Source organism: Podarcis erhardii, assembly GCF_964252035.2.
Source record: "Podarcis erhardii genome assembly, chromosome: 1".
Lineage (NCBI taxonomy): Eukaryota > Metazoa > Chordata > Lepidosauria > Squamata > Lacertidae > Podarcis > Podarcis erhardii.
Window position 1 is genome coordinate 118,044,088 of NC_138497.1, and position 25,509 is coordinate 118,069,596.

At 40.1% G+C, this 25,509-nt stretch overlaps 1 protein-coding gene across 4 annotated transcripts in view; it reads left to right on the forward strand.

The window, feature by feature from the left end:
• The window catches only part of ATF2 (activating transcription factor 2), a 38,298-nt gene that overhangs the window by 1,295 nt on the left and 11,494 nt on the right, over window positions 1–25,509 (forward strand). For 2 of the 4 annotated variants that reach the window (XM_081839783.1, XM_081839782.1), the window contains exons 2-9: window positions 5,614–5,688; window positions 6,242–6,311; window positions 10,496–10,592; window positions 12,628–12,746; window positions 13,618–13,746; window positions 14,404–14,582; window positions 15,340–15,454; window positions 16,828–16,914. In XM_081839783.1, the coding sequence (XP_081695909.1) occupies window positions 6,264–6,311; window positions 10,496–10,592; window positions 12,628–12,746; window positions 13,618–13,746; window positions 14,404–14,582; window positions 15,340–15,454; window positions 16,828–16,914 (774 nt within the window). In that variant the 5' untranslated portion in view covers window positions 5,614–5,688; window positions 6,242–6,263. The remainder of the gene's footprint in view (window positions 1–5,613; window positions 5,689–6,241; window positions 6,312–10,495; window positions 10,593–12,627; window positions 12,747–13,617; window positions 13,747–14,403; window positions 14,583–15,339; window positions 15,455–16,827; window positions 16,915–25,509) is intronic. The other 2 variants (XM_081839785.1, XM_081839784.1) reach the window with 1 other exon arrangement.

Sequence of the window (25,509 nt, forward strand, 5' to 3'; positions counted from 1 at the left end):
CTCCTGCTGCTGCTGCACCGCCACCGCACAATTTCTGTTCTCATCCTGAAGCAAAGTTCTTAACCCGAGGTACTATTTCTGGGTTAGCGGAGTCTGTAACCTGAAGCGTCTGTAACCCGAGGTACCACTGTACTTTATCAAATGCATGTAGCACAATAACACCTGAAGTTGTTATACCTGTGGTCACATAAGACACTAGAGTAACTTGGACACATTGTTGGTGCAGATGACGTGGCAAACCTCAATTAATCAAAAGTACAGTGGTGCCTCGCAAGACGAAATTAATCCGTTCCGTGAGGCTCTTCGTATAGCGGTTTTTTCGTCTTGCGAAGCAAGCCCATTGACAGCTTAGCGGATTAGCGCTATTAGCGGTTTAGCGGCTTTTAGCGGATCAGCTGATAAGCGGCTTAGGGCTTTGGAAAAGCGGGGGGGAAAGGGAAAAAACCCCACAGGAACTCGCAAGACATTTTCGTCTTGCGAAGCAAGCCCATAGGGAAATTTGTTTTGCGAAGCGCCTCCAAAACGGAAAACCCTTTCGTCTAGCGGGTTTTCCGTCTTGCGGGGCACCACTGTAGAAGCAAGGGCTTCTGAAATCCTCCCAGTCATTTGGGAGGAGGATGGGGGAATGACTGTTGCTGAACAAAGTGATAGTCTGCCAGATTTTATCAGAAGGTTCAGTTCTTTCACTTGTAGCATGAATTAGGGTGGCAGGTTTTTATTACACCTATTAATTAACTTATCAATGCCACAACAGTGTTTGTGTTATCATCAACACTGCTTTGTGAATGGTCACTGTTAATAGCATAATTATTTCTGCCTTTGCTTTCCCGTTTTCCTTACTGTTTACAATCCAGTCACACCCTCAAATGTACATGTGGGTGTGCATAAAATAAATAATCAGGACAGTACTTCATGCATCAGAAGAAGTGGACTCTATCCCATTAAAGCATATACCATAATATTTGTTTAAGTCTTCTGGGTGACACAGTACTCTTTGTTTTTGCTGCAGTAGACCAACATGGCTTCCTTGTGAAAACAATTAGTCTTAGCTAAGAGCACCGTCCCCAACCTGGTGCCCTCTAGAAGTTTCTAGATTACAGTTTCTATAATCCTTGACTGTTGGTTATGGTGGCTGGGGGTGATGAGAGTTGTATACTCCAAAATATCTAGCACACGAAGGTGGGGAAGCCGGTATTAACAGAAGTATTGATACTTGGAAAATTGTACGTTAAGATATAAAGCTAAAGTTATAACATTTGCTGAGCCTTGAAAGAGTTTTGCTTAAAAATTATGTGATAATCCACTTCATTGATTTTCAAACTATGTTCTGGGAGAACCTGAGGCTTAAAGAGCTTATTAGCAGTTTGTGAATGTGAAGAATGCTAAAGGCAAAAAAGTTTTGCTGAAAGGTGGCTTGGCAGCCACTACTCATACATCTCTTGCAGTGCCTAACCCCAAGAGAATGTTGTCTGTGTTTTAGGGTGTACGGTTCTTTCAGATGGGGTGACAGCAAGGCCCAAGAGCCCTAGGATTTTCAGAAATGTCCAGAGGTTCCCTAGTTAGACAAGTTGATATAGGAAAAAGTCCCTGAAGGTAGAAAATTTGAAAACCACTGACCTATTGGAGTTTGCAATTCCCCAGTTATTGTCAATATTCTAGTGTATCGGTAGATGAAAATACTTTCATATGCACTCCTTGTTCTTTAGTAGTATCTTTAGGAATGCACTTAAACTGAAAACGAAATTTAATAACAGATGTATTTCTCAAAGTATCTTACCAGAAGTGGATATAAATATATAGTGTGTTTGTTGAAGAAGCAGTGATTTATAAATACAGAAATTTCCCTCCTTTCAGAGTATCTGAATAATTTGTATACTAGTGGCCAAAATTGTTGAAATCTGTTGGGGAAATTGCATTTTTGAGGTTTAATGGCTCATAACACCACTTTTTTTCTTTAGTAATACCATAAAATACCATCTGGACCTGAGGTGCCATTATTTGCCCTTCATGCAATGGAAAATCTTTAATAAAACCCATTAGAAAGAAATAAATTACAAGAGCAGGCTATGCATGGATTCTGATCCTGTTATCTTCTCCTTGGCCACTAAAATATCGCCTACCTCTGCTTTGAAAAGGTTTCTTTTGCAGTGCCTTTGTGTTTGCATTTATGGTGGTCAGTGTGCTATTGCCTGGCTCAGGGGCACTATCCAGTGATGTGAAAGAATGAGTTGTTCGATTGTACTAGCTAGCTTATAGTTTGCTTCTTGGCATTTCATTCTAAGCCATCCTCGGGTTTGCTTCTCTCCTGGAGTAGAAAAGTGAAGTGAGGACTTTTGAGCACTGTGCAGTAATATGTTGTTCATTAGCATTAAATCATAATTTAAAATAAACTATGGTTTAATATGATGTGCAAACTGGATAGCTAGTCATTTTACGTGTGGAAGGGGCTATACTTTTTGTTCTTGTTCCTTTATCTTCTTTAAGAACACTTGTGGGGGGGATTTAAGAACTCCTGAATGAGATGTAGCATGAGAACAACAGTTACTAACCCACTCTCAAATTGCCTTAATATCAGGATTTATAATATTATGTAGCAATTGGCTTTCACCAGCGCTGGAATAGAACTTGCCATTTTGCTGGAGAGCCTCTAATTGTTCTTTGTTAGAAAGTAACTAACAGTTTCTTTATAGATCAATATTTCTTCTTAAAATAGTTTTTTAAAATCACTTTTACTGTGCTTATGCCTTTGGGGATTTCATGGCACGTTTTAGACTTTGGACATTGGCTTTTTCAATAGCAGGCATGGATTACTAAGGCAGCTTGTTCTATCTTCAGGCGGATTTCTCTATCACACTATGTTGAACGTTCCACCAGCGCAAGCATTTCAGTTTGCAAGGCAGAATGATCCCCCTACCCTCCCACTGCAAACTGTTACAGGAGGTCTCCTAATCTGCCCCAAGCCAATTGCAGGGAACACACGTTTGGGGGAGGCCTCATCAGCAAGAGGAAATCCTTATTTAGGGCTTCTGCTGACAGGACTTGTTAGGTTAATTCTGCCCATTGAAAGCAATACAGTTGATGCTGCATTGGTTAACCAAAGTCACAGATAGTGTTGGTGCTGACCTTTAAACAGCCTCAGTCCTGTATACCTGAAGGAGCGTCTCCACCCCCATTGTTCAGCCCGGACACTGAGATCCAGCGCCAAGGGCTTTCTGGCGGTTCCCTCATTGCGAGAAGCGAGGTTACAGGGAACCAGACAGAGGGCCTTCTTGGTAGTGGCACCCACCCTGTGGAACACCCTCCCTTCAGATGTGAAGGAAATAAGCAGCTATCCTATCTTTAAAAGACATCTGAATAGGGAAGTTTTTAATATTTAATGCTGTATTGTTTTCAACACTCGATTGGGAGCTGCCCAGAGTGGCTGGGGAAACTCAGCCAGATGGGCGGTGTATAAATAATAAATTATTATTATTATTATTATTTGTATCCTGAGTATGACTTCTGCAAATGAAAGAGCTCCTATTAACAGCAGACTATAGATCCATTGAATAATCCTGTTGGTAGAAGGAAAATAGAATTTGGGAGAGTGTGTTGAACTGAAGTGGAAAGAAAGGAAAGTGGTTCTGATGCACGAGTGGAGGTGGCTGCGGAACATATGCCCGCACCGCCCAGGGCAGGTGCACTCCTGAGGGGCACAGAGGGTGCCCTCCCAGGCACAGGATAGCTGCTCCGGTGCACAGAGCGGCGCACGCTCCCTGCAGCTGGGGACAGAGCGAGCTGCCCACGGGGGCGGTGCGAGCCACCCATGGCGGATATGCGGTGCACCACCCGCCCACCACTCCCAAGCCTCCCCCAGCTGTCAAAACAAAGGGGGAAGGAGGGAATGCTGCTAGCAAAATGGCACAGCTCCCCCCCTTCCCCCGATGGCTAGGGTAGTCTTGGGAGTCGCTGGTGAGCAACGCCCATAATTCATTAGAATACTAGGCCTTTCCTTACACTGCTCAGTCCTCCTCCCCAATGAAGGCTTAATACAGTCAAGGGAAAAAGTGTGGCTGCTGTATTAAAAACTCAAGTTCGTTAGAGCTTAAATACTGATGAAAATTTTAATGCATTATATAACCAGGATAAAAATAGGTTTTTGTTCTGGTTATAAAAAGGGATTACTATAAAGCTTTTTTGGCTTGCCTTCCTTGTTGTCTTGGTCACCTTTATAAACTTCTTTTTATCATTATACCAAGGTTCAAATTGCCCGTGACATTGGCAGATCTGGATGTTTAAGCCATTTATCTCCCAACTATTCATCAAGTCCATATTTAAGAGTATATTGAAGTATGTAGGTGAGAACTACATACTACCCAGCTGCTTACCTTCCTTTCCCTCCTTTTTCTGCCACTTGGGCTCACTACTTGAATAAGCAAAACAGACTTAGACATGCTAGCCTGCTGCTGTCACATGTACTGTAACTTGAGACAGATCTTACCTATCTCCCTTCTCTGTTTTGGTTCATCTGAAAAGAACAACTTTTCAGTGCTTCTACAAATATATAATTCTACAAATGAATAATATTGCTTATTGTATCAAGAACCGTTGGCTTCATGCGTTTTATATGTCAAATCCAGATAAATACTGGCATTGTATTACTGATCTGCAAGGGATAGAATTGGATAACATCTTAATTTCTTAGGAACAGAGTGGTACTCTGAATCGGGGTCGGCAAACTACGGCCCGCAGGCCACATACGGCCCAAGGGGGTCATTAAACTGGTCCCCAGCCCTTGGCGTCCGCTCGGTCAGTCCCCATGCGGAGCTAAACCAACAGCGCGGCGCACCAGTTTAGCTTGTGCAGGGACTGACTTCCAGGATGCAGCCACGGCTTCCTGTTGGCTGCAGGAAGCTCCTGCAGCCAATCGAAAGCTGCAGATAACAACGGCTCCCCTGCCATGGCTCCGAAAGCCAGCAGGAAAAGAGCGGTGTGCACATGCGTACCGGTGCACGCGTTCCTGCGCATGGGCGATCCAGCCTGCTAGCAGAAAAGTTTACTGACCCCTGCTCTGGAGAGTGTCAGGATAGGAGATGAGATGGGATAGTTCAAATAGGAAGCTTGCTGAGACTTATAATTATCTTTAAGGATAAGTCCAGAGTATATATTTTATTCCCTATGAGTAGGTTTGACTTTCTCCAGGTTCATGTTTACATGGGCAAGCATAATGTGTAAACAAGGCTTTTATGGATTTTGCCATCAAAGGTTCTATGACTGCAAGCTGGAGGAAGTGCCATCATGATAATAGAATTTACTGCTTTCCATATCCACATTCATCTAGTTCATCATGTTTGCCCATATCCATCATACCCCAGGGATTGTCAAGAGTATTTACTGGGGCAGAATTATTTCATGAACCCACCTCTAGTCTAATCTACCTCATAATGTTGTTGGGGAAATAAATTCAGTAAGGACAGCCTTTTTATTAGAGAATGTTTGATTCCAGAGTTAAGGTACAGGCACTGAAGCAGAATAGACCATTCCCATGGGAATCGGGTGCATCCACTCCAACCATTTAAGATATGGTAAAAAAAGAGATCATTTAATAATTGACTTTCCCTTCTTGATTTGCAGAACCACTGTCATGAAAAGGAGGCTATAATAAATCATTTACCTTATGAAATTTGGCTTACATGTGAAATCTGCCAGGTATATATATATGTGCATGTTTTAATACATTTATATTTTGTTTTACAACACAGCTTCTGTGAGCAAGTTCCAACATTGTGCCAGCAGACACAATGGGAGTTTCCCTTCCTGTCTTCCTTCTCCCACCTTTTCCAGATGTTTCCCAACCCTCCATAGCAGATTTGGAGGGATGGTGGGGGCTGTAGAGAGCAGGAGAAGTCTCATTTGTGCGAGTGGGCCACCACAGTTGGATATCTTATATTTTGCAGAAATGTTTCCCAGCTTGCCATGCAGAGGAATGTGTCAGATTCAGTTTCACATCTGCGAGACATAAATACCATAAACTATTTGCCTTTCGTGGTGTTCCTCACATGATTTTGGAAGCCTACCTTAAAAACTGTTAAAGTGTTTGTCGAAATACTGCTGCTTTTGAGACTTGGTCATAAAGAGACATTTTATAAGGGGGGAAATACCAATACACACCAACTTTCTTCTTGCATTTGTGGAGGATGTTAGTTTGTTGACTTAGAGCAATTGCCCTGACTCACTGGATATGTTTGTTATTTTAATGTAGGTAATACAAGGACCTGTGGAATATGAGTGATGACAAACCCTTTTTATGTACTGCCCCTGGATGTGGACAGGTAATACATGTTAAAACTATCTGTGTTAGTTAACAGAGAAACATTTGTTATATCAGAGGAAGTAGTTTACATTTCAGTTTGAGTCCTAAGAACATTTTTACTCATTGCCTAAAGATCTGTAACAGTCAAACTCTCCATGCTTCTTTGCTGCACATGTTCAAACTACTTGTTTAAATGGATGGCACTGTAAGCTCTGAAAGCCAACACTGCTTATTTGGGATAGGCAGCAGAGAACTCTGTCACCACAGCCTCCAAATGAGCATTATGTGGCGGTGTTACTGACTATACTGAACACCACACCCCAATCCAGCAATGAAAGCTGCATAGCTTCAAACACCACACAATAATAGCTACTTTCATGAGAGCTCTTGATTCAAGGAGGAATCAGTGTGCAGAGGGTTGGATGAAGAGGGGATGACCACTTGTATATGATGTCAGCAACTTTTAGAATTGTTAATGTTTTTTGTAGATGACAGAAAGTACTGCTTGGCTATGGTATTTCAAAGAAAAATAGAATAATTGAAGAATTACCAAGATCCTCAAGGTTACCGAGTGATTTCTTGAGCTCTCTTTAATTATATAAAAAGGCTTGTTGGTATTTTATCATACTGGACTGTTATCTTCATTTCTGTAAGGGGATTTTACCTCCCCTTTATTCCTGTTCTGTATGGGCTCTTCTACACAGCCTTTGAAAACCCCATGTTTTCCAAATCCGTTTTGTGCATTGTGCATCATAGCCTCTGTGGTTCTATACCACTGCTGTTTATCAACTGATTTCACTTTTCCCTGTATGAGGACCATGCATTCTGCTCATTTGTTTCTCAGATCTACTTTCATGTTGAAAACCCCACCCCCAGAACCCTTGTCATTAACATATAAAGTTGAGGGCACTCCTTTCTGTCACTGTTTGCAGCAGAAATTAGGGGAAAACATGCACCCTACATTTTCTTTTTCAGTATTTCCATAACCTCGTTTGATTACTGCTGCACTCTGACTAAACATCGTTAGCAATGCATCCTCACCCTACTATCAGAACTTATACAGTATGAAGCCTTGTTTTTCCCAGAGCAGCTGTGATGGATGTTTCATCTGCTTCTGAACTTTCCCTTTGTGAGGCTTTGATGGGGCATGACAAGGACAGAATTTTGAGTTTTTTACAGTGCAATCCCAAATGTGTCTATTCAGAAATACAACCCATTGAATTCAATGGGACAGACTCCCAGATAAATACATCCTAAATTCTTGTGAAAAGGATGTAAGGGAGGTGGAGAAAGATGTGTGGTTTGTTCCAGCCCAAAGCCAGGAGTAGGGGAGAGAAAGAGAGAAAATACAGTCATACCTCGGGTTATGAACAGTGCGGGTTGCGTGTTTTTGGGTTGCGGACCGCACCAAACCCAACAGTACCGGGAGGGGTTACTTCCGGGTTTCTGCGCATGCGCAAAAGCACAAAATTATGTCATGCGCAGAAGGGCCGAATCGCATCAGACATGGCGCTTCAGGCTGCAAATGCTGCAGGTTGCGAACATGCCTCCTGCAAGGATCACGTTTGCAACCCGAGGTATGACTGTAAGTTCAGTGCTCCAATCCAGCTTTCACTCCCTTGTGAAAGCTGAGATCCGAGCATCACTTACATGGAAGTAGGCCCCACTGAATTCAGTAGGACTTAGTACTAAGTAGATGTGTGTTTGCCCACAAATAGCTTTGGGGAAAGGGGTTTTTGTGGGTGGCTGCACTACTCTCCTGCAAGTTTGTTTGCCAAGAAGAGCAATAAGAGAGTTGAGAGGAGATGGTGGATTATTGTTGCAGTCCAGTTTTTGCTCCCCTTGCTATGCCCCATTTTCCTGGGAGTAAGTTCCATTTGACACACTTCGAAGCAAGGAGGGAGCAGGAGAGCCCTTGCAAGTTGGAAAAGTAGGGAGTGAGGATAGGGCTTTGGATTTGGTGTGCTAACAACGCAGTCAGGCACTCCTCCTCATATTGAGTGCAAAGGAGCTCCCTCCCAGGTAAATCCACCTGGAAAGGATAGAAAGTGGCACCTGGAAATGGGCAGAAGCAGAAGAAAAACGAGACAGGGAGGGGCAAAGTCTATGTGACGTGGTTGTGGGCACAGCAAGGAAATCCGAGACACGGCAAGAAACAGTATATGCCACTTCATGGACATATTATATTGGTCAAAACAAAATAAAAAAATTCCTTCCAGTAGCACCTTAAAGACCAACTGAGTTAGTTCTAGGTATGAGCTTTCGTGTGCATGCACACTTCTTCAGATACACTGAAACAGAAGTCACCGGACCTTTCTATATATTATATTGGCATATGATGAAAAACTTTGTGATACTCTCGGATGGGGGGAAAAACAAGTTTTTGCTGCAGGACATCCAAAATGTGAACAGGAGAGGGGGAACGTCATGTGGTTCATGCCCCAAAAAGGCAGGAACAGGCAAGTTAAAACCAAGTTTTGAGGACATGCAGATGAGCCCAGTGCATACAAACTTTTTACTGCATCCTAGTGGAAGCTCATGTTGCATGGTCAGTGTTCCTTGTAATGGAATGGCTGTTGCAGTGGTAGAATCTATTTTGGGTATAATCAGCTTCAACAGCAAATTAAATGCAGTTTCTTTGATTTTGAAAAAAAAGCCACTTCTTGACCTTTAGACTGATTCAGCTACTTCTTTCTGCATTTGAAACTTCTCTCTCAGCCCTGAAGTCACTTTAGAACAACATCAGCATGGTTCTTAAGGCTGTTTGTAGTAGCATTTCTGCAATGTGTTTTCCCTGAGTTCCGTGTTTAAAACTGATGTAATTAAATATCAATGTTACACAAAGAGAGAGAGAGAGTAAACTATTGTTGTGCTGCTCAGCTGGCTACCACGAGCAGTAACCATGGTTTTTTCCTGTTTATTTATTTGTTAAAATATTTATGTATCATAAAACTGTATCGCAGTGGTTTACCACTTGCAGTTTGTGTGAAGGAAACAAACCACAAGCTCAGATTCGGACAACATGACAAGCAAGGCTCTGGCTTGTTTCATCCACAGTGGCAGCAGGAGAGTAGCACACATCAGTTTGTTTTTAAACTATGGTTTAATGTGACATGCAAAATAGACAATCACAGCCAATAGGGCTGTTGTACTTGTGGTCTGCATTAAGCCCTTTGACAGCAGAGAAAGCTTTCTGGCCATGCAAAGTCAAGTCCATTGCAAGAATAATACTGGTCAGTGCTAGATTTAAAACAAATTAGCCAGTTCGTGAAAAGCGTATAGGGTGAAGTTCAGCAACACTCATGGCCAGCTATACTGATGGAGACTTAGCCAATACATTGTAATGTAGTAGCTTAGGAGCAATTAATATTCAATATTTTAAAAATTGGGGACACTAGTTTCACCTTTGTAAATCATTCTATATACTGGACTATTAACAAGTGTGAGAAAAGAGTAGGTATGTCAAGAAGAAAACATTCAGAAATGATCAGCAGTTATTTTTGCCTGTTTTCTTCTTTGTTTAAGTCTTGCAGGCTATTTCTCCCCCCCCCCCCCAGCATTCATTTTTGGGAAAGAGCAATTTTATATTCTGAAAAATACAATGGCAGCACTGCTGTATTATGTATAATCTCCAGCTTCCAGCGGGGCGTGCATTTACACTTGATTTTTTTAAAAGTTTCTCAGAAGCTGCACTAAAGACACCCCAAAGTGTCTGTTAAGCTTTGCCAAGTACAAAAATAGGCTTTTTTCAAGAAAATGCATATTCCCCCCTCTCTGGCATTCCCTTGAATAATGTTCTGCCATTAATTGAGTCACTTTTTATACAGACAATCCTATTGTGAGTCTGCCTGAGCAACTACAATCTTGATATTATTATTCAGCTGCTCATCAAAACAAGGTTATAGGTGGAGTGAAACCTTTGTCAAAAGTTGGTATGGACCTCTTAGTATTTATGCTGGTGCTATTTATATGTTGAGGATATCTTACAGATTATTTTTTTAAAAAACACAACCTTTTTGTCCAATGAAGCTTACTTTTATCATTTTCCTGCTGTACCATCCAGACTTTCATTTTTTTTTAAAAAAATCAGCTGTTAACGTCTTGCTAATGGCTTTTAACCTGTTATGAAAATGATTTTCCATGTTGTTATCACTTTAGTTGAAATTAAAATTTATAACTATATTTTAAAACTTTTTGCCACAGCGTTTTACCAACGAGGATCATTTGGCTGTCCATAAACATAAACATGAGATGACACTGAAATTTGGTCCAGCTCGTAATGACAGTGTCATTGTAGCTGGTTAGTATATGTTTCTATTAATCCATCTTTCTTTTGGAATGTGCACACATTTTGTGTATTTTCTGTATATGACTCGAAATCTCTAGGCTCATCAGAAGCAACATCAAAAGATTCCTTATGAAATGAATTTGTAAACTGTGTTGTCCTTTACTTTACTTTTATAAAATTAATCTTCTGGCTTTTACTATTAAATAATGAACAGTCCAATTAAACTGAAATTCTATTTGTAAGGGTTGTCACAGCAAATCATACCTGGCAATTAGAGTAAGGCACTGATGATAGAAAACACTTACATGCACCATCCTAGTTAAATCAATGTCATATATTTGTAAATGTTTATTGGATAAATATTTATTGGTCATTTTGCTTCTCCGTATAAATTTAGCTATAGCATAAAATATTTTTGATCTCAAAAGCAGTTGGTCAAAGTATATATGCTCTGATCTTTTAATTTCTTTTGCAGATCCTTCCTCTATGGTGATCTTTTCATCTCAACCCCCTCTTTTAAAAAATTCTGGCTGGATAGCAAATAAAGATAATGTTTTGTTAAACATAAATAATGAAGAGGAGGGTCTGAAAGCAACCCTTGCTTGACTCTAGGGAATTACATTTTAAGGATTAGCCTTCCAAAAGTGCATGCTAATAACATTTACCCACTACTTTTTCCTGAAACGATGGTTCTTCACCAGAAGTAATTACCAGTTTAGTAATGGGTTGCATCCAAAAGTGCCTTGCATGAGCAGAAGGACACATATACTCACACAAGGCTCTATACAAGTTTTGCCAATTCTCCCTTGTTACTAGACACATAGAATTCTTCTTGCTCTTCTCTGGACCCAAGGCATTGATTTTTCATGAAAGCCAACACCTGATAGGCAGATACTGTGAATTGCAATAAAGTACATCATACACTTTTCTACTGTATTGGCTACAGTGGAGTTGTGTGTAGTATTGATCCTTTGCAGGCAATGTAAGTACTATATGAAAAGTATCAGGTCACTACTCTGTGAATAATATGTGTCTTGATTTCTGTACACATCTTTAATCTTTAGATGTTGCATAAAGCACAAGCAATAGAATGCCATGATTTCCTCAGTATTTTCCCCCTTTATCTTTAAATTTCAGCCATTATGTAGTGATCACTATTATTCCTTTGTTAATCCCCCAATGCAAGTTTATTGTGTGTTGGGATAGTATTTTATTGTCTATTAGTTAAACAATTATGATTGAAATTAAAGTTCATTCTCATTAGAATGTTTTGCTCTGGTTGCAATCATCTTCTCGCTTGCTTTAGAATAAGTGCTGTTTGGATGAATGGAAATTATTCCTTGGCAAATGGGTGAAGAATTGCAGCCAAGGTGCAATACTGTTTTGTTTTGTTTTGTTTTTAAAGTTAAAGTAATCCTTATGCTTAATTTTTTTTTAGCTCCAGCTGTTTTATTCATAAACTAAAGATTAAGAGATAATTTTCAAGCTTAAATGCTACCAATTTAAATTGTTCCCTGATTTCTTCTGTATATTCAGGGAGGCAGGCACATCCCTACAGCTTTATGCCATTTTAAAACACCTTAATCTAGACTTTTCAATGCATTATCATACTCTTTTCCCCCCCGGTTGTCCACAGGCAGCCTGATTAAGAACAGGAAAAACATACATTCAGCCACAGCAGCAACAAAAATTCAAGGAATATCTCTCTTTTAAAATATGTGATTTCTTGTTGACCAGTTTGTAAGGTTTCTAAGACTTTTGCAAACCAAACACACATAGAATTTGCATTGTTTCGCCTTCTGATTGTGTTGTGTATATTGGTGATACAGTACTGGTTTTAAAAGGAAAGATTTGGCAAAAAGGCAGCATTGTTTTTCATTAAAGGATACATTAACAGTGAAACCTTTAATTATACTGCACTCCTGGTCAGGATCAGTTGCAAATTTTAGAGTGCCTGAAACATAAAAATTGACATCAATTTGAAAATATGTATAAAAGCCAATATATAATTGGGAAAATCATATATATATATATTTTTAAATTTTAGATCAGACTCCAACGCCAACTCGATTCCTGAAGAATTGTGAAGAAGTCGGTTTATTCAATGAGCTTGCAAGTCCTTTTGAAAATGAATTCAAAAAAGCTTCTGAAGATGATATTAAAAAAGTATGTTTATAAAGATGATCAGAGCTAAATCACTGTGTAGACTACCAATTGTTTGGGTTCCCTTCATCACTAGGACTCTTGCACCGGTAGAAAAAGTGTCATTCTTGTTAATCCTTATATTTTAGAAATATATAGAAACCACAATTGGAGGAAGTATTCTGTGAAGTAACCTTTCTGTCAATCTGTCCTGACAAGTCAATCACATAAAAAAACCCCACAACTCTATAATGTGAACAAGTGTCATGCTGATGCATGCTTCTCAATTGTGCCAGCTTTGCTCTTTTCCTGTTTATGACTTTCCCAGGTGGGAGGCAACAAACCACAGTACTGGATTAGTATTGTGTGTGGAGTGGACCAGCGCTCATGGTTTATTTCTACAAACACAAGCTCTAAACTAAGTACACACCTTTACACATAATGCTAAGCCAATGTTTCCTTCAAGCTGGTGGAAGACAGGAGGAGGAAAGCAGGCACTATGGTTAAACTATGGTTTAACATGATGTGCAGACTAGACTGTACTCTCATAGCTGGGGTGCTAGGAATAATTCCAAATGACACCAAAATACTTACTGTCATTTATTGCTACTTTGCTTGAAAAAGGAAATAAAAGTATAAAAAGTGTCCTAACTGGCATCTGCTTTGTGTTGTTTGCCAGGGATGAACTCCTCTTGCTTGTAACGTGAGTAATATTTTTTTAACGAGGGAAAGTGTGGCAGAATGTAATTTCCTTTCATTATCTATTACTGCCAACACTGTCTAAAAAGAGATGACAATACTGCTGGCCAGGATATTAGCATCACTGTAAATTGCCTACTCTTTGAATAGAGTCCTGCTCAGATTTTAAAATGCATCTACCTGATAATTCTTCTAGATGCCTCTAGATTTATCGCCTCTCGCAACACCAATTATACGAAATAAGATTGAAGAGCCTTCTGTTGTTGAGACAACTCACCAGGATAGTCCTTTACCTCATCCAGAGTCCACTACCAGTGACGAAAAGGTAGTAATTTCTCATGATTTAGAAGCGTGATCTGTACCAGTAAGTTCAAGAAACTTAAGAGCTTCAAACATTTTTGCTCATCCTGTGTCCCCCTCTCCACCTGTGTTATTAATTACAGCACTTCAATAGTCTGAACACAAGAGAGTCCCAACTCATGCAGTTTACTAAAGCCTCTATGTCTGGTCATCTGAAGGGCAAAGTTTGTTGTTCTGGATTATTATTAAAGTACAGTATTGTTGTGAACATTTCTAAAGCATACACAGCTTGCTCCCAAGCAGTTGTCATGCAGTCTTCCCTGCCATGATCTCAAGCAGATTACAGTCTAGAGATCCACATGGAAAGTCAATGCCAATATTGCACATTGATACAGCGACAGAGGCTAATGTGAATGCACGCATGTTAGGAGAGGCTAAATTGAGGAACTCCTGTACCTTGGCAGCCTCATCTACATAGATTTCCTTATTTATGAATTGCTTTCTATGAAGCAATTTCACAATACATGACAGAAACAATTGCTTGCTGCATATAAAAGAAAGCAGTTGCATATATAAAAACAATTTCAAATCCAATACAGATACAACTGGATGTTTCTATTATCCATAGAGGAAAAACTGAATGGCAAAACTAACATTAATAAATGTTTCCTGTTTCCTGTAGGAAGTGTCGCTGCAGCAGACGGCCCAGCCTACGTCCACAATTGTTCGTCCAGCTTCTCTACAGGTTCCTAATGTGTTGCTTGCAAGTTCTGACTCAAGTGTCATTATTCAGCAAGCCATACCTTCCCCGACTTCTAGCACTGTCATAACCCAGGCTCCCTCCTCCAACAGGCCAATAGTGTAAGTTTTCTATATATTTACAACTAGTGAAATATCTTTATAAGGTGTGTTTGTGGTTCCTCCTTTATCCTAATCCTTTTTAGATTGATCTTATTTAAAGATAAAATACCTCATAAGGTTTTAATGGCTAGAAGGGCTGTCCTTTAAAAAACTAATTCCAAGTTTGGGGGGGGTGTACACACCCACATATATATATATGGATGGAACAATATTGGGGACCTAGCAACGCTCTTAGTCCTTGATAAGTCATAATCTTTCTGGCTTGGATCTTGAGTTCCTGTGAGTTGATCTCTACTCATGAAAGGCTTCAACTGGAGGTGGGGATGTGATTTTTACAATATCTCTTCCTCCCTCTAAAACAGTATGGGAGATGGTGCTTGGATTGCCAAGGGAAGGGTAACTTAATGAAAACCATCTGCCCACTTCCTTCAGCAGAAACTTCTGGTTCTTGGTCCAGCGTAAGGCAAGTCTGGTTCCAAAATTTGGGCCAGATTCAGCCCTGCTAGTGCAACAGGGATTCCCATGCGCCTCTTCTGTATCCTCTCTCTGTAGTCAGGAGAGCCCCCAGAACATTGTTTGGGGGGCAGGGGAAGGAGGCAGTGATGGTTCTGTCAGGCAAACAGAAATGCAGCCTCCTCTATCTATGGATCCCGTCTTTAAATAGGCATATCAATAATATACATACTGCCAAAGATGAATGAAATATGCAATGTACTTTGTCCCATAAGTGTTTTTCTGTTTCCATTTGTTTTCTTAGACCGGTGCCAGGTCCCTTCCCACTGCTGTTGCACCTTCCTAATGGACAAACCATGCCTGTTGCTATTCCTGCCGCAATCACAAATTCTAATGTGCATGTCCCAACGGCCGTTCCAGTAAGTATGTGTATATACGGCATACACACGTTCTCCCAGACGTTTGAAAAGTCCCAGTCCTCAAATCCTAATTCTTGGAAACAGCTGTGACTCTAGTACCACTTGATCCAGAAGAGAACAAGTGGTAGAAGCCAGTCGGGAGGATGGCAGGTGGTCAGAGGTCCACAGCATGCTGACCGTGGGGGGCTGAAGCCGATCCCAGGCATGTTCCCAGGAGAGGAAACAATTGAGAGCATAGGAAATTGAACTTCACTGTTCCTGGGACTGCATGTCAAAGTGGGTGTGGTTGAGGTATAAAAGTGGATGTGGTGAGAACTGTGGTTCCCATGGCTGCCTTCCAAAAATCTTTCCCCTCATCTATTTTCAGTCGTTTTTAATCATTAATTATGCATTGTTAAATTTAGGGGGAAAATAATATTGGGTGTCACAAAAATTGTCATTGCAGAAAAAAGAGAAATAGGGGTGACCAAGAAATGTGGTATTACAGTGGGGAACCTGTGGGAGCATATATTGTAGTTTAATTTAAAAAAAAAAAAAAAAAACTAACGTGGGTGGGTGTGTTTAGCAGGGCCTTGGGTGGCCACAGCAGAGGACTTGCAACAACAGTCAACATTATTTTTATATAATTTTTTTAAAATGATATTTGATGGGGTCTTAGAGGGCTATAAAAAAATTTCAGGGTCAGGTATGACCATGAGCTGTGGGTTAGCCACCCCTGCTTTAGGTGACTGAGAGGGAAGAAAGACAGGGTGAAGCACTACATAACAGCTATTAATAAACTCTCATCCCTACAACTCAGACTTGTGAAAAGAATGGGGAAATTTGTGCAGGGCATACATCCTGCTGTTAGGTGGAAGTTGGTTTTCCCCAACTGAACACATCATGCTACCCACTTATAAATAGACTTATTGGAATGGAGGTTCTGCTAGTAAAATTACACCAATGTCCAAATCTAAAGCCATAACAGCAAACAAACTATTAAAAAGGCAAAAATATTGTAGCACAAAAGAACCAAACAAAAAGTAGGCATAATTAATGAAACAATAGTCAATAAAAATAGTAAGAAACAGCAGAACTATAAAACAGAGCTCAAATTCAACCATTAAGAACCTAGATGAATAAGAGTCTTCTTAATTTGGCACCTGGATGGTAGTAGTGTTGGTTCCTCACAAATATCCACAGGGTATCCACAGTTGGGCCACCATTGAGAAGACCCTCCTTGTGAACTACACACAATCTCAGACAATGGCCTAAAAAAATTGGTACTAAAACAGCTCAATGAGCAATCTTTTAGTGGAAAGGACATGCACCCTAGCTGTTATAAAGTAGAATGTGCTTTTGGTTGTGTATTAATTCTTGATTATATTGAACAGCTTGTTAGACCTGTCACCATGGTGCCCAGTGTCCCAGGAATTCCAGGACCTTCATCTCCTCAACCTGTGCAGTCAGAGGCAAAATTGGTAAGTTCTTCAATAAGATGAATTTAGGCACAGTATAGAAAGTGAGCCAGAAAATCCAATAAGATGTTTGGTTTTTATTTATTTTGTTTTATATACAACCTAATTTTGTTTTACATACATGTAGGTGAACTGTACTTTCGGTCCCAAAGAAATTAGCTATGTGACTGTGTTTGTGTGTTGTGCAGTACTATTGCATTTTGGAAAGCAGGACATTGAGAAAAGACTACAGTGGTGCCTCGCAAGACGAAAAGAATCTGTTCCGCGAGTCTCTTCGTCTTGTGGTTTTTTCGTCTTGCAAAGCAAGCCCATTAGCGGCTTAGGGGATTAGCGCTATTAGCGGCTTAGCGGATCAGCTGTTAAGCGGCTTAGCGGATCAGCTGATAAGCGGCTTGGCGGCTTAGAAAAAGGGGGGGAACCCGCAGGAACTCGCAAGACATTTTCGTCTTGCGAAGCAAGCCCATAGGAAATTCGTTTTGCGAAGCACCTCCAAAACGGAAAACCCTTTCGTCTAGCGGGTTTTCCGTCTTGCGAGGCATTTGTCTTGCGGGGCACCACTGTACTTAATAACAACCACAGCAAGAGTAAATAATACCTAACAATTATACAGCAATTTTGTAATTTTCAAAGTATTTATCATTTGTTATCATGTAATGCCATCACAAATTCTACATTAGTGGAACTTTCTGTAGAGTGGGCCAATGTACAATTTACAAGTTAATAGTTCCGCTCCGCATTAATGCACTGAATGCACCATACAAGTGACTGAAAATTCCCTTTCTTAGCTTAGATACTGTTTAGCAGTTTGAATTTCCACCCATTGTAGAGAATCAGTGAAAAGACCCCTATGGCCAGAAAACAATGGCTGAGTTCAGACGTCATACTAATGTTACTAAACAATGGCAAGACATTAATGGATCTTGCCTCCTCCTGACCTCATACCTCCCTCCCCCAATCTTCCCACACAGTAGGAGGAAGAGCTTGGAAGCTTTCATGTTTTGCTTTTGCTTAACCAGGGCTTCTTACATTGTCCAGACTGATTTGAAACTAAACCTGGTACAGTACATGGTAACTTCAGAACATGACTTCTGAAGTTATAGTCACAGGACACAGCATGCTCAGTTAATCCTAACAAGAAATGAAAGCTCCCAAACGTCTCCTCCCAGCTTTGTGCAAGGAGTGAGTGAGCCTGGAGCAGCTAGATTCACTCATGTCTTGTTGAACCAGGGATGGGCACCCTTTGACCTAATTTAGTGCAAATTTTTGCCTAATTTAATGGGGGGAGGAACAGATGGAATAATGGAAGAGTAGGGGATAGACCGTGCAAGCAATCAGCCCTGTGGCAAGAGCAATCCGTCTCTCCTCTGGCAGCCTGCTGAAAAGGGACAGCAGAAAAAGAAGGAGAAAAGAGAAAAGGGTTGCCCACAATTGGCCCTGCCCACTGTCCACTTATAGGCTCTTAAGAAATGACCCTCAGTGGAATGTGGCCTTTAATAGAAAAACAGTTTTCCCACTCCACACTAAACCATATTTTAGTGTGGCACCCAAGTACAGCCATTGTTAGTGAATAGTAGAACAGTTGGGAGAATTCTGAAGACATTCAATGGTAATCGCAAATTTTTGTATTGCCTGGAAGTCTGCTACATTCTGATCTCCCTACTCTGCTTATCAAGTGAAAAGGAACCATGGGAAGTGGCAATTAAAATTACCTAATTTGTGGTATCAAACAGGGTTTTAAAAGATACCTCTTTAAATTATACAATTACAGAATCATATTTTTATTACTTAAATCAATCATTAGCTTCCTTATGGTGCATAAATTAGTGCTTCCAATGAATTCTTTATTTAATTGCCTTTGTTTAGCATCTATACTAATAGCAAATTCATTCTCTCAAGTGCCTATCCTTATGTATCCAAAACAGCACCACCTACATGCAAAAAGGGGGTATTGGCATGTTTAGGGAAACCTTGAGGTTTTCAAAAGACCAAAAGATCTTTGGCAGGAGTCAAAATCTTAGAGAACCAAACAAAAAACCAGGACTGAGTATGCTCAGTGGATGCAAAATCTTAACTGTTTGACTGGGAAGGAGGGGGGTGGCATTGGGATAGAAAATCAAAGACAGAGAGGAAAGAGAGAGACTACTTGTTCCGTTTATTGTAGAAATGCAGTAGCAGAAAAATGCACGCATTAACAGAGACTACTAAATCTACCTGGTAGCTAGAGAGAGGGTACCTCATTTTAAATTGGTTAATTCCCAACATGAGGCATTTTAGGTGACTGGTTATGTTGGAAAGGGACCTTGCATACCTGCTTTGCGTTCAACATTGCAGGGGTAACATGCACATGTTGTGGCCAGTTGGAACGTAGAAAACTGCCTAATATTGAATCCATCTAGTTCACTGTTGTCTTCACTGACTGGCATCGACTCCCTAGGGTTTCAGATAGACATTCCCAGTGCTACCTGGAGTTTCTGGGAATTAAACCTGGAACATCATGATTACACAGCAGATGCTCTACCACTGAGCTACGTTCCTTCTGCAATGAAATTAGAATGAAACTGTATCACTGTAGGTGTTTAAGATGAACGCTGCTGGTGTGTAGCAGATGAAATTCAGTGGTGACCTTTCACAAAGTCAAGGATACATAGTAATAAAGAATGTCATGGATATTTTTTGAAATCAGCTCCGGCCTGGGCTGCTAATTTTATACTGCATAGAAATGAAAGTTTTGATAAGTACAATGTTGCACCGGTGGGCATGGCAGGACTTCCTTTTCTCCTTCCTACAACCCTCAGATGGCCTCCAGAGCACATCTGGGTAACTGCAGGGGCTGTGGCAGGGAGGGAGGGAGGATGAGTAAATCTATTTTGTGCTAGTGAAAATTGGTTGTGTAAGTGGGATGCTACATCTGGCTACCATGTTTAGATTCTCCCTGTTGCAGACCTGAAATGAAATAAGCTCTGCCCATGAATATGTACTCATGTTTAGAAGTATTATATTATTGTTAAGCCAGTGTGTTATTGAAAGGATGATATATAAATACCCTTTGTTAAAAAAAGATAAAATTACAAGAGCAACTAAAGCATTATCAGGAAAATGTCTTTTATGAGAAGTAGCCAAGAAATTGCCAGAGTTTGTATGTAATAATACACTGTTGTTTGGCATTGTGAATAAGTGGCTCAGGCTCACAGACAGCCTCTCATCTTTGCCCTCAAGAGCAGCAGGTTGAAGGTGTTCATTTTCACTTTAGGGAAACCGTCAATTCCTGTTACGTTCAATCTTGGGAGGCCCTGCCTTATTTTAACTGTGACTAATTAAAACAAACCAGGATAGCAAACGTCGTTTGATCCTGATTTGTTAACAAGTCATAGTTAGAATAAGCTAGTTTCTTGAGTTCAGACAAAAACAGGAAATTAATTTACTCAAAATATAAGTTTTCCAACTCTGCAAAGTATAACCTTTCAACTTCCCCATGTGAAAAGGGAGAAGTGGAAGAAATCCTCTATATCAGCGGTTCTCAACCTGTGGGTCCCCAGATGTTGTTGGACTACAACTCCCATCATCCCTGAGCTCTGGCCTTGCTAGCTAGGGGTGATGGGAGTTGTAGTTCAACAACATCTGGGGACCCACAGGTTGAGAACCACTGCTCTATATTGTAGCAAACTTTGCTGGGCTCAATTTTGCTAACCAGGCTGCTAGCAGAAGCCTGTACAATGACTTCCACTATCGCCGCGGGGCTTCCCCCCACAATTGGCTGAAGGGGGGTTGAGAGGACCCCTCAAACAGCACAGATTGTTCAATCAGGCAAGCAGAAATGTTTGCGCCATCAGAGTTGTCTCCCATTTTGTCTGAACCAGGATTTTAACTCTTAAAAGATGTGTGAGAGGAATAGCAGTCATATTGGAACTTTAACTCAACTCAGGACTGGTGCTTGTAGTTCAGCGTTATCTGACATGGAATTACTCGGAATACCTTTGTAGAATTTATGTGTCAGAAAAGAAAAACAATGTAGCAGCGTGCTGTGAACCTTTATATGTGCAACATGGCAAACGTTTTTGGTTATACAAATATAAAAGAAGGACATCTTGAGAAAGCACAGGAGAAATAGCTGTGTTTTAAGTTTTAGCAGTCTCCTTAGTTGATAAAATTTGGTGAATATTTGCATTTCAACTGTTTCTTTCAGTGAGGTGATGGATATTTTTTAAAAAGTACCCATCAAAACCTTGTTTCTTGGATGCAGAGAGAGCTGCAGGGCCTGGAGACAATCTGAGGAACTGTATCTGACTGGATTTATCCTGGAGAAGAAGACAAAAAAGCATGAGTACTGTTCTGATTCTTGTATAGGTTCAGTAAAAATGTAGGACTATCACCCTTTGAGTTTCAAATGCAAGCATATTAATCGTTCCATATATATATATATATTAGAGCTATGAACCTAGGATTGCCATACGTCTGTGTTTTCCTAGACCCGTCCAGGAATCGGGCTCAGAAAATGGCATTTGGGCAGATTTTTGCCGAATTGACAAAATGTCAGTGAAAACCCGGACGTATGGCAAGCAGAGCAATTTTTTAAAAACCAAGCTTTAAAAAGCCTTTAAAGAACCTAAAAAATTAATGGGGAGTGGGGGGAGATGTTCCCAAAAATGTCCGGATTTTCACTGTAGGGAATATGCCAACCCTTAATGAACCAGTTAGAATTTATTACCTCTTCAGCAATGTTAATAATTGCTTCAGTTCAGATGACACAATTAGAAAATGCTTCTGTTGATTAATGCATGGTTTGGGAATGTCTCAAAGGTTTAGAGGATCACTTGGGGGGTATCTCAAGTTTTAAAACCCACTCACATTTTAAAATCTCCATTTTTATTCCACCAGTACTAATTTACTGATTATGGGATGCTTCCACTTCTAACATTACATATGTTACAAATCAGTACAAATATTTTATTGCTTATCTCAGCATATTTTATACGTTAAATCCTAGTCAATGTCTGCATACATCATGACTGAAAATTCCTTTTTCTTTTCTCTCATCCTGAGAAATGAAAATTTAGAAATGAGAGCAGTAATTAATTTGTCTGATATTCCAATCCTGCATTCATCTAAAGAATACCCTTCTGCCCATTATATACCTTATAATTACATGCCCTGCCTGGAGTGTTTGTCTTGCATTTAAATCTGCTTTGTGCTCTCTAGTGGCATTTCATAGTGTTGCCAGCTTGGAATTACACGACTTAACATGGCAGATCATGCTGAAAAGTAGGTTCCTCTATATTTCTAAGTTGTGAATGCATACAGAGAGAGACAGACAGACAGACAGACAGAGTGATACTGCTGTGTCTTACTTTCCATACTTGTTAATGTTTACATAATTACTACTGTCTTAGATTTAATCCAAATGACTTTACATATACATATAAATAAATAAATATAAATATAAATAGAATGAGTGCTGCCAGCTGTAAATAGGAAAGGCCCTGGATGCTGAAACTGGTGAATCGGGGGCGGGGGGGAGGATTAATGTTAGGCTTTGGTTGACCAACTTTCAACAAAGGTTGAAATTGCAAATTATGTTTCTGTAACATAGATTTTACCCCATTTTTCAATTTAAAAAACGCTCAGGGTGTCATACAGTATAGCACAGTGTTTCTCAAACTTGGGCCTCCTGCTGGTTTTTTGGGACTACAACTCCCATCATCCCTGACCACTAGTCCTGCTGGCTAGGGATGATGGGAGTTGTAGTCCAATGGCAGTTGGAGATCCAGGTTTGAGAAACACTGGTAGAAAATAACAAGAAAATACAGAAAAATAATTTGTAAAACAGTTCCTACTGAAACATGTCAGGGATATTAACAAACGACTGCAAACATGCATGCACGGCAAACAAGTTCAGTTGAAGCTGTAGGGGATTGAATCGCAATTTTAGTCAGTACGTACTAAGCACTTATGGAAAAATAACAGTATTTCAGTACCTACATACAACATATCAACGTTTAGAGCTCTGGTGATGCTTGACTTATATTTGAGGATAGGGTGCCCTTAGCCAGCATATATACTGTTTGAACATAATATTATTAGAATTATAAAACTTAAAGCAGAAATTCATTAGATGATGATACAGAGCTTCATTATTACCTCTAAAATGTCTGTGTTACGCTCCTTCCTATGCATATCTTGAGAGACCGAGGGGGAAGGGGAAGATTGTCAGAAATCATCCATGAGCCAAGCTGCTGCTCACAGAAGGTGCCTTGCCTCATTTTGAGTGAGCAGTCCCTTTTAACCCCTGCACTCGAGCCCACCCCATTTAGCAGGTTCCCCTAACCCTAAGGAGAGACCTTTCAGACAGCTTGTGGAGCTGTAGGTTGGAGAAGGGGGCAAGAAAGTCATCTTCCACCAACTCCCTTCCGTCACAGTTTACTCTGGATCCAGCTTCTTCATTGCTCCTTTGTTGAATTTTCTATTGCAGCCTCCCTGGGACAAGTACCTGTTCCTTTGTACTCTGTAGATTGGAATGCATGCTAATGGCAGTACATAAATAATAGATACAAGTGCCTTCAAATGAGAGATTGAGGGTGAATTCATTTAATGGTCGTCTTTGATTTTGTTTCAGAAAGCATCTGAGATGTTATATTTGTAGCAAGTGCAGAGTTAACAAATCATTTCTATATAAAAACAAATAAGACCCTCTGAATTAGGATTGCCTTGCCTCTTTAAAAAATGCGTATTGTAAGTGATGCTCTCTGGAGCTTTCTGCATACATTTTTTTTTTAACACAAACTGAGAAATACCTGAAGCATAGTGGGTTTTCTGCAGGGGTTACCACTGAGAGTTGACAGAGGGCAGCCTGGCAAATGTTCAGAAACTCGCATTAACTTTGTTGAGCTCGGCATGGGACCTTGTGTTCGGCAGAATTCTCCTGACCTGCCTCTCTGCATGCCGAGCTAATCAGCAAACACCTAATGAGCCTGCTCTAAAGAAACAGACCCTCTCCCAGCCTACTTCATTTTCATAGATTCTCTGGGGGGAGGGGAGAGACAAGACTTCATAAGGACTGATGATGCTGCAAAGACCACAATAATGATAATTAACTTGCTGAATTTAGAAGATTATGCTGTTAATTAGTTGCAAAATAAAGATAAGTAATAGAGTAGCAGATGGCAAGATAACACCCAGGAGAAGGAGGGTTATTACTCTGATGAGGTTTTGTGGCAGATATGAAATATGGATCTGACTTTTTCATAAATTGTTTCTACAGTATATCCTCTTGTTTCTGTGAACTCGTGATGGAGTGATCTATTCCTACCAATTCTGACAGATGTGATAGGGATTTATTTTGAAGGGTTTACATATTTTTTATACTAAAAAAATATGCCTTTGCTGTTCAGGATTAGAATGTCATCAGTGTTTCAGCAATATTGCAAATACAAATTGAATGACTATCAATGTACTTCATCATTTCTAATTATACTTTAAATATGTATTTTATTATATCACTGGAGAGAACATTAACAATCACTATCAACAGTATGGTGCAGTGAATAAAGAGCTCAATTCTACAGCTTAGTGGGTAGCCTTGAGCAAATTCTCTCTCAACCTTACCTACTTTGTCGGGTGGTTGGGGGTACATGTAAATTGCTCCAAGCTCCTTGGAGGAAGAACAGACTTCCAAATGGTGGTAATGAATCTACTTAACATGTTGAAATTATTGGGTCAATTATTGGAACATTTCAGTAAACTATGAAGGCTTTAAAATATTTGAGACTATTTAGGAACAACTATTCAAACTTGTTACACAGGGCTGTCCCGGAAAGCATGGCATCATTTTGCACTCTTCCTATAGGTGTTGTGATTTCCCTTGTCCTGTCACTCAGCGCTCCAACTTCATCACTCCTTTCTTCAGTGACTTGGTCCATTTTTTGTCCATTAATGCTATGGTGGGGGCAGGGAGTGGATGGCCTAAATGGTTCAGTTCCTTGGGGACTTGAGGCATCCCTTCTCAGAAGCGGTTGTTCCCCTGTCTCAGCAATTTGACTGGAGAGAATATAGTCCTGAAGGCTGAGGACCTGGTGCTGGCTGAGCCAAAATACTTCTGTGGCTTGTGAATGCTTCTGTGAATATATAGTGATATATTTCCCACTTGAGGGGGGCTGGGAGGTTGCTGGCTGAGTGAAGCAGCAAGTTCTGAGCCAGTTTTGCTTTGCTCCTTAAGCAAAATAGCTTGGGGAGGGGGACAGCTGTGGTCAAGCCATAAGGAAGTATGAGAATGGATGGGAAGTGGACCTAAAGGCCATCAGCTGGATATTCCTTCTATAACCATATATACTATGTAGTTAGAAAGACAACGTAATATTTTTAGGGGGTTTTAAATAGTTTTTTGCATTTATTAATTTATATTTTATTGTAAAAAAAAATCAAATATAAAGCAGTAAAGTGATACACAAGAAAAGGAAAAAGAACAAAACACAGAACTGTGTAAAGGTCGAAAACATTATATGAATATATACAAAAAATACCCTAACCCATACATTCTTTTAGAATTTTGATATTATCTTAATATGAATAGAAATATTAACAGTCTACTACATTTTATATAAATTC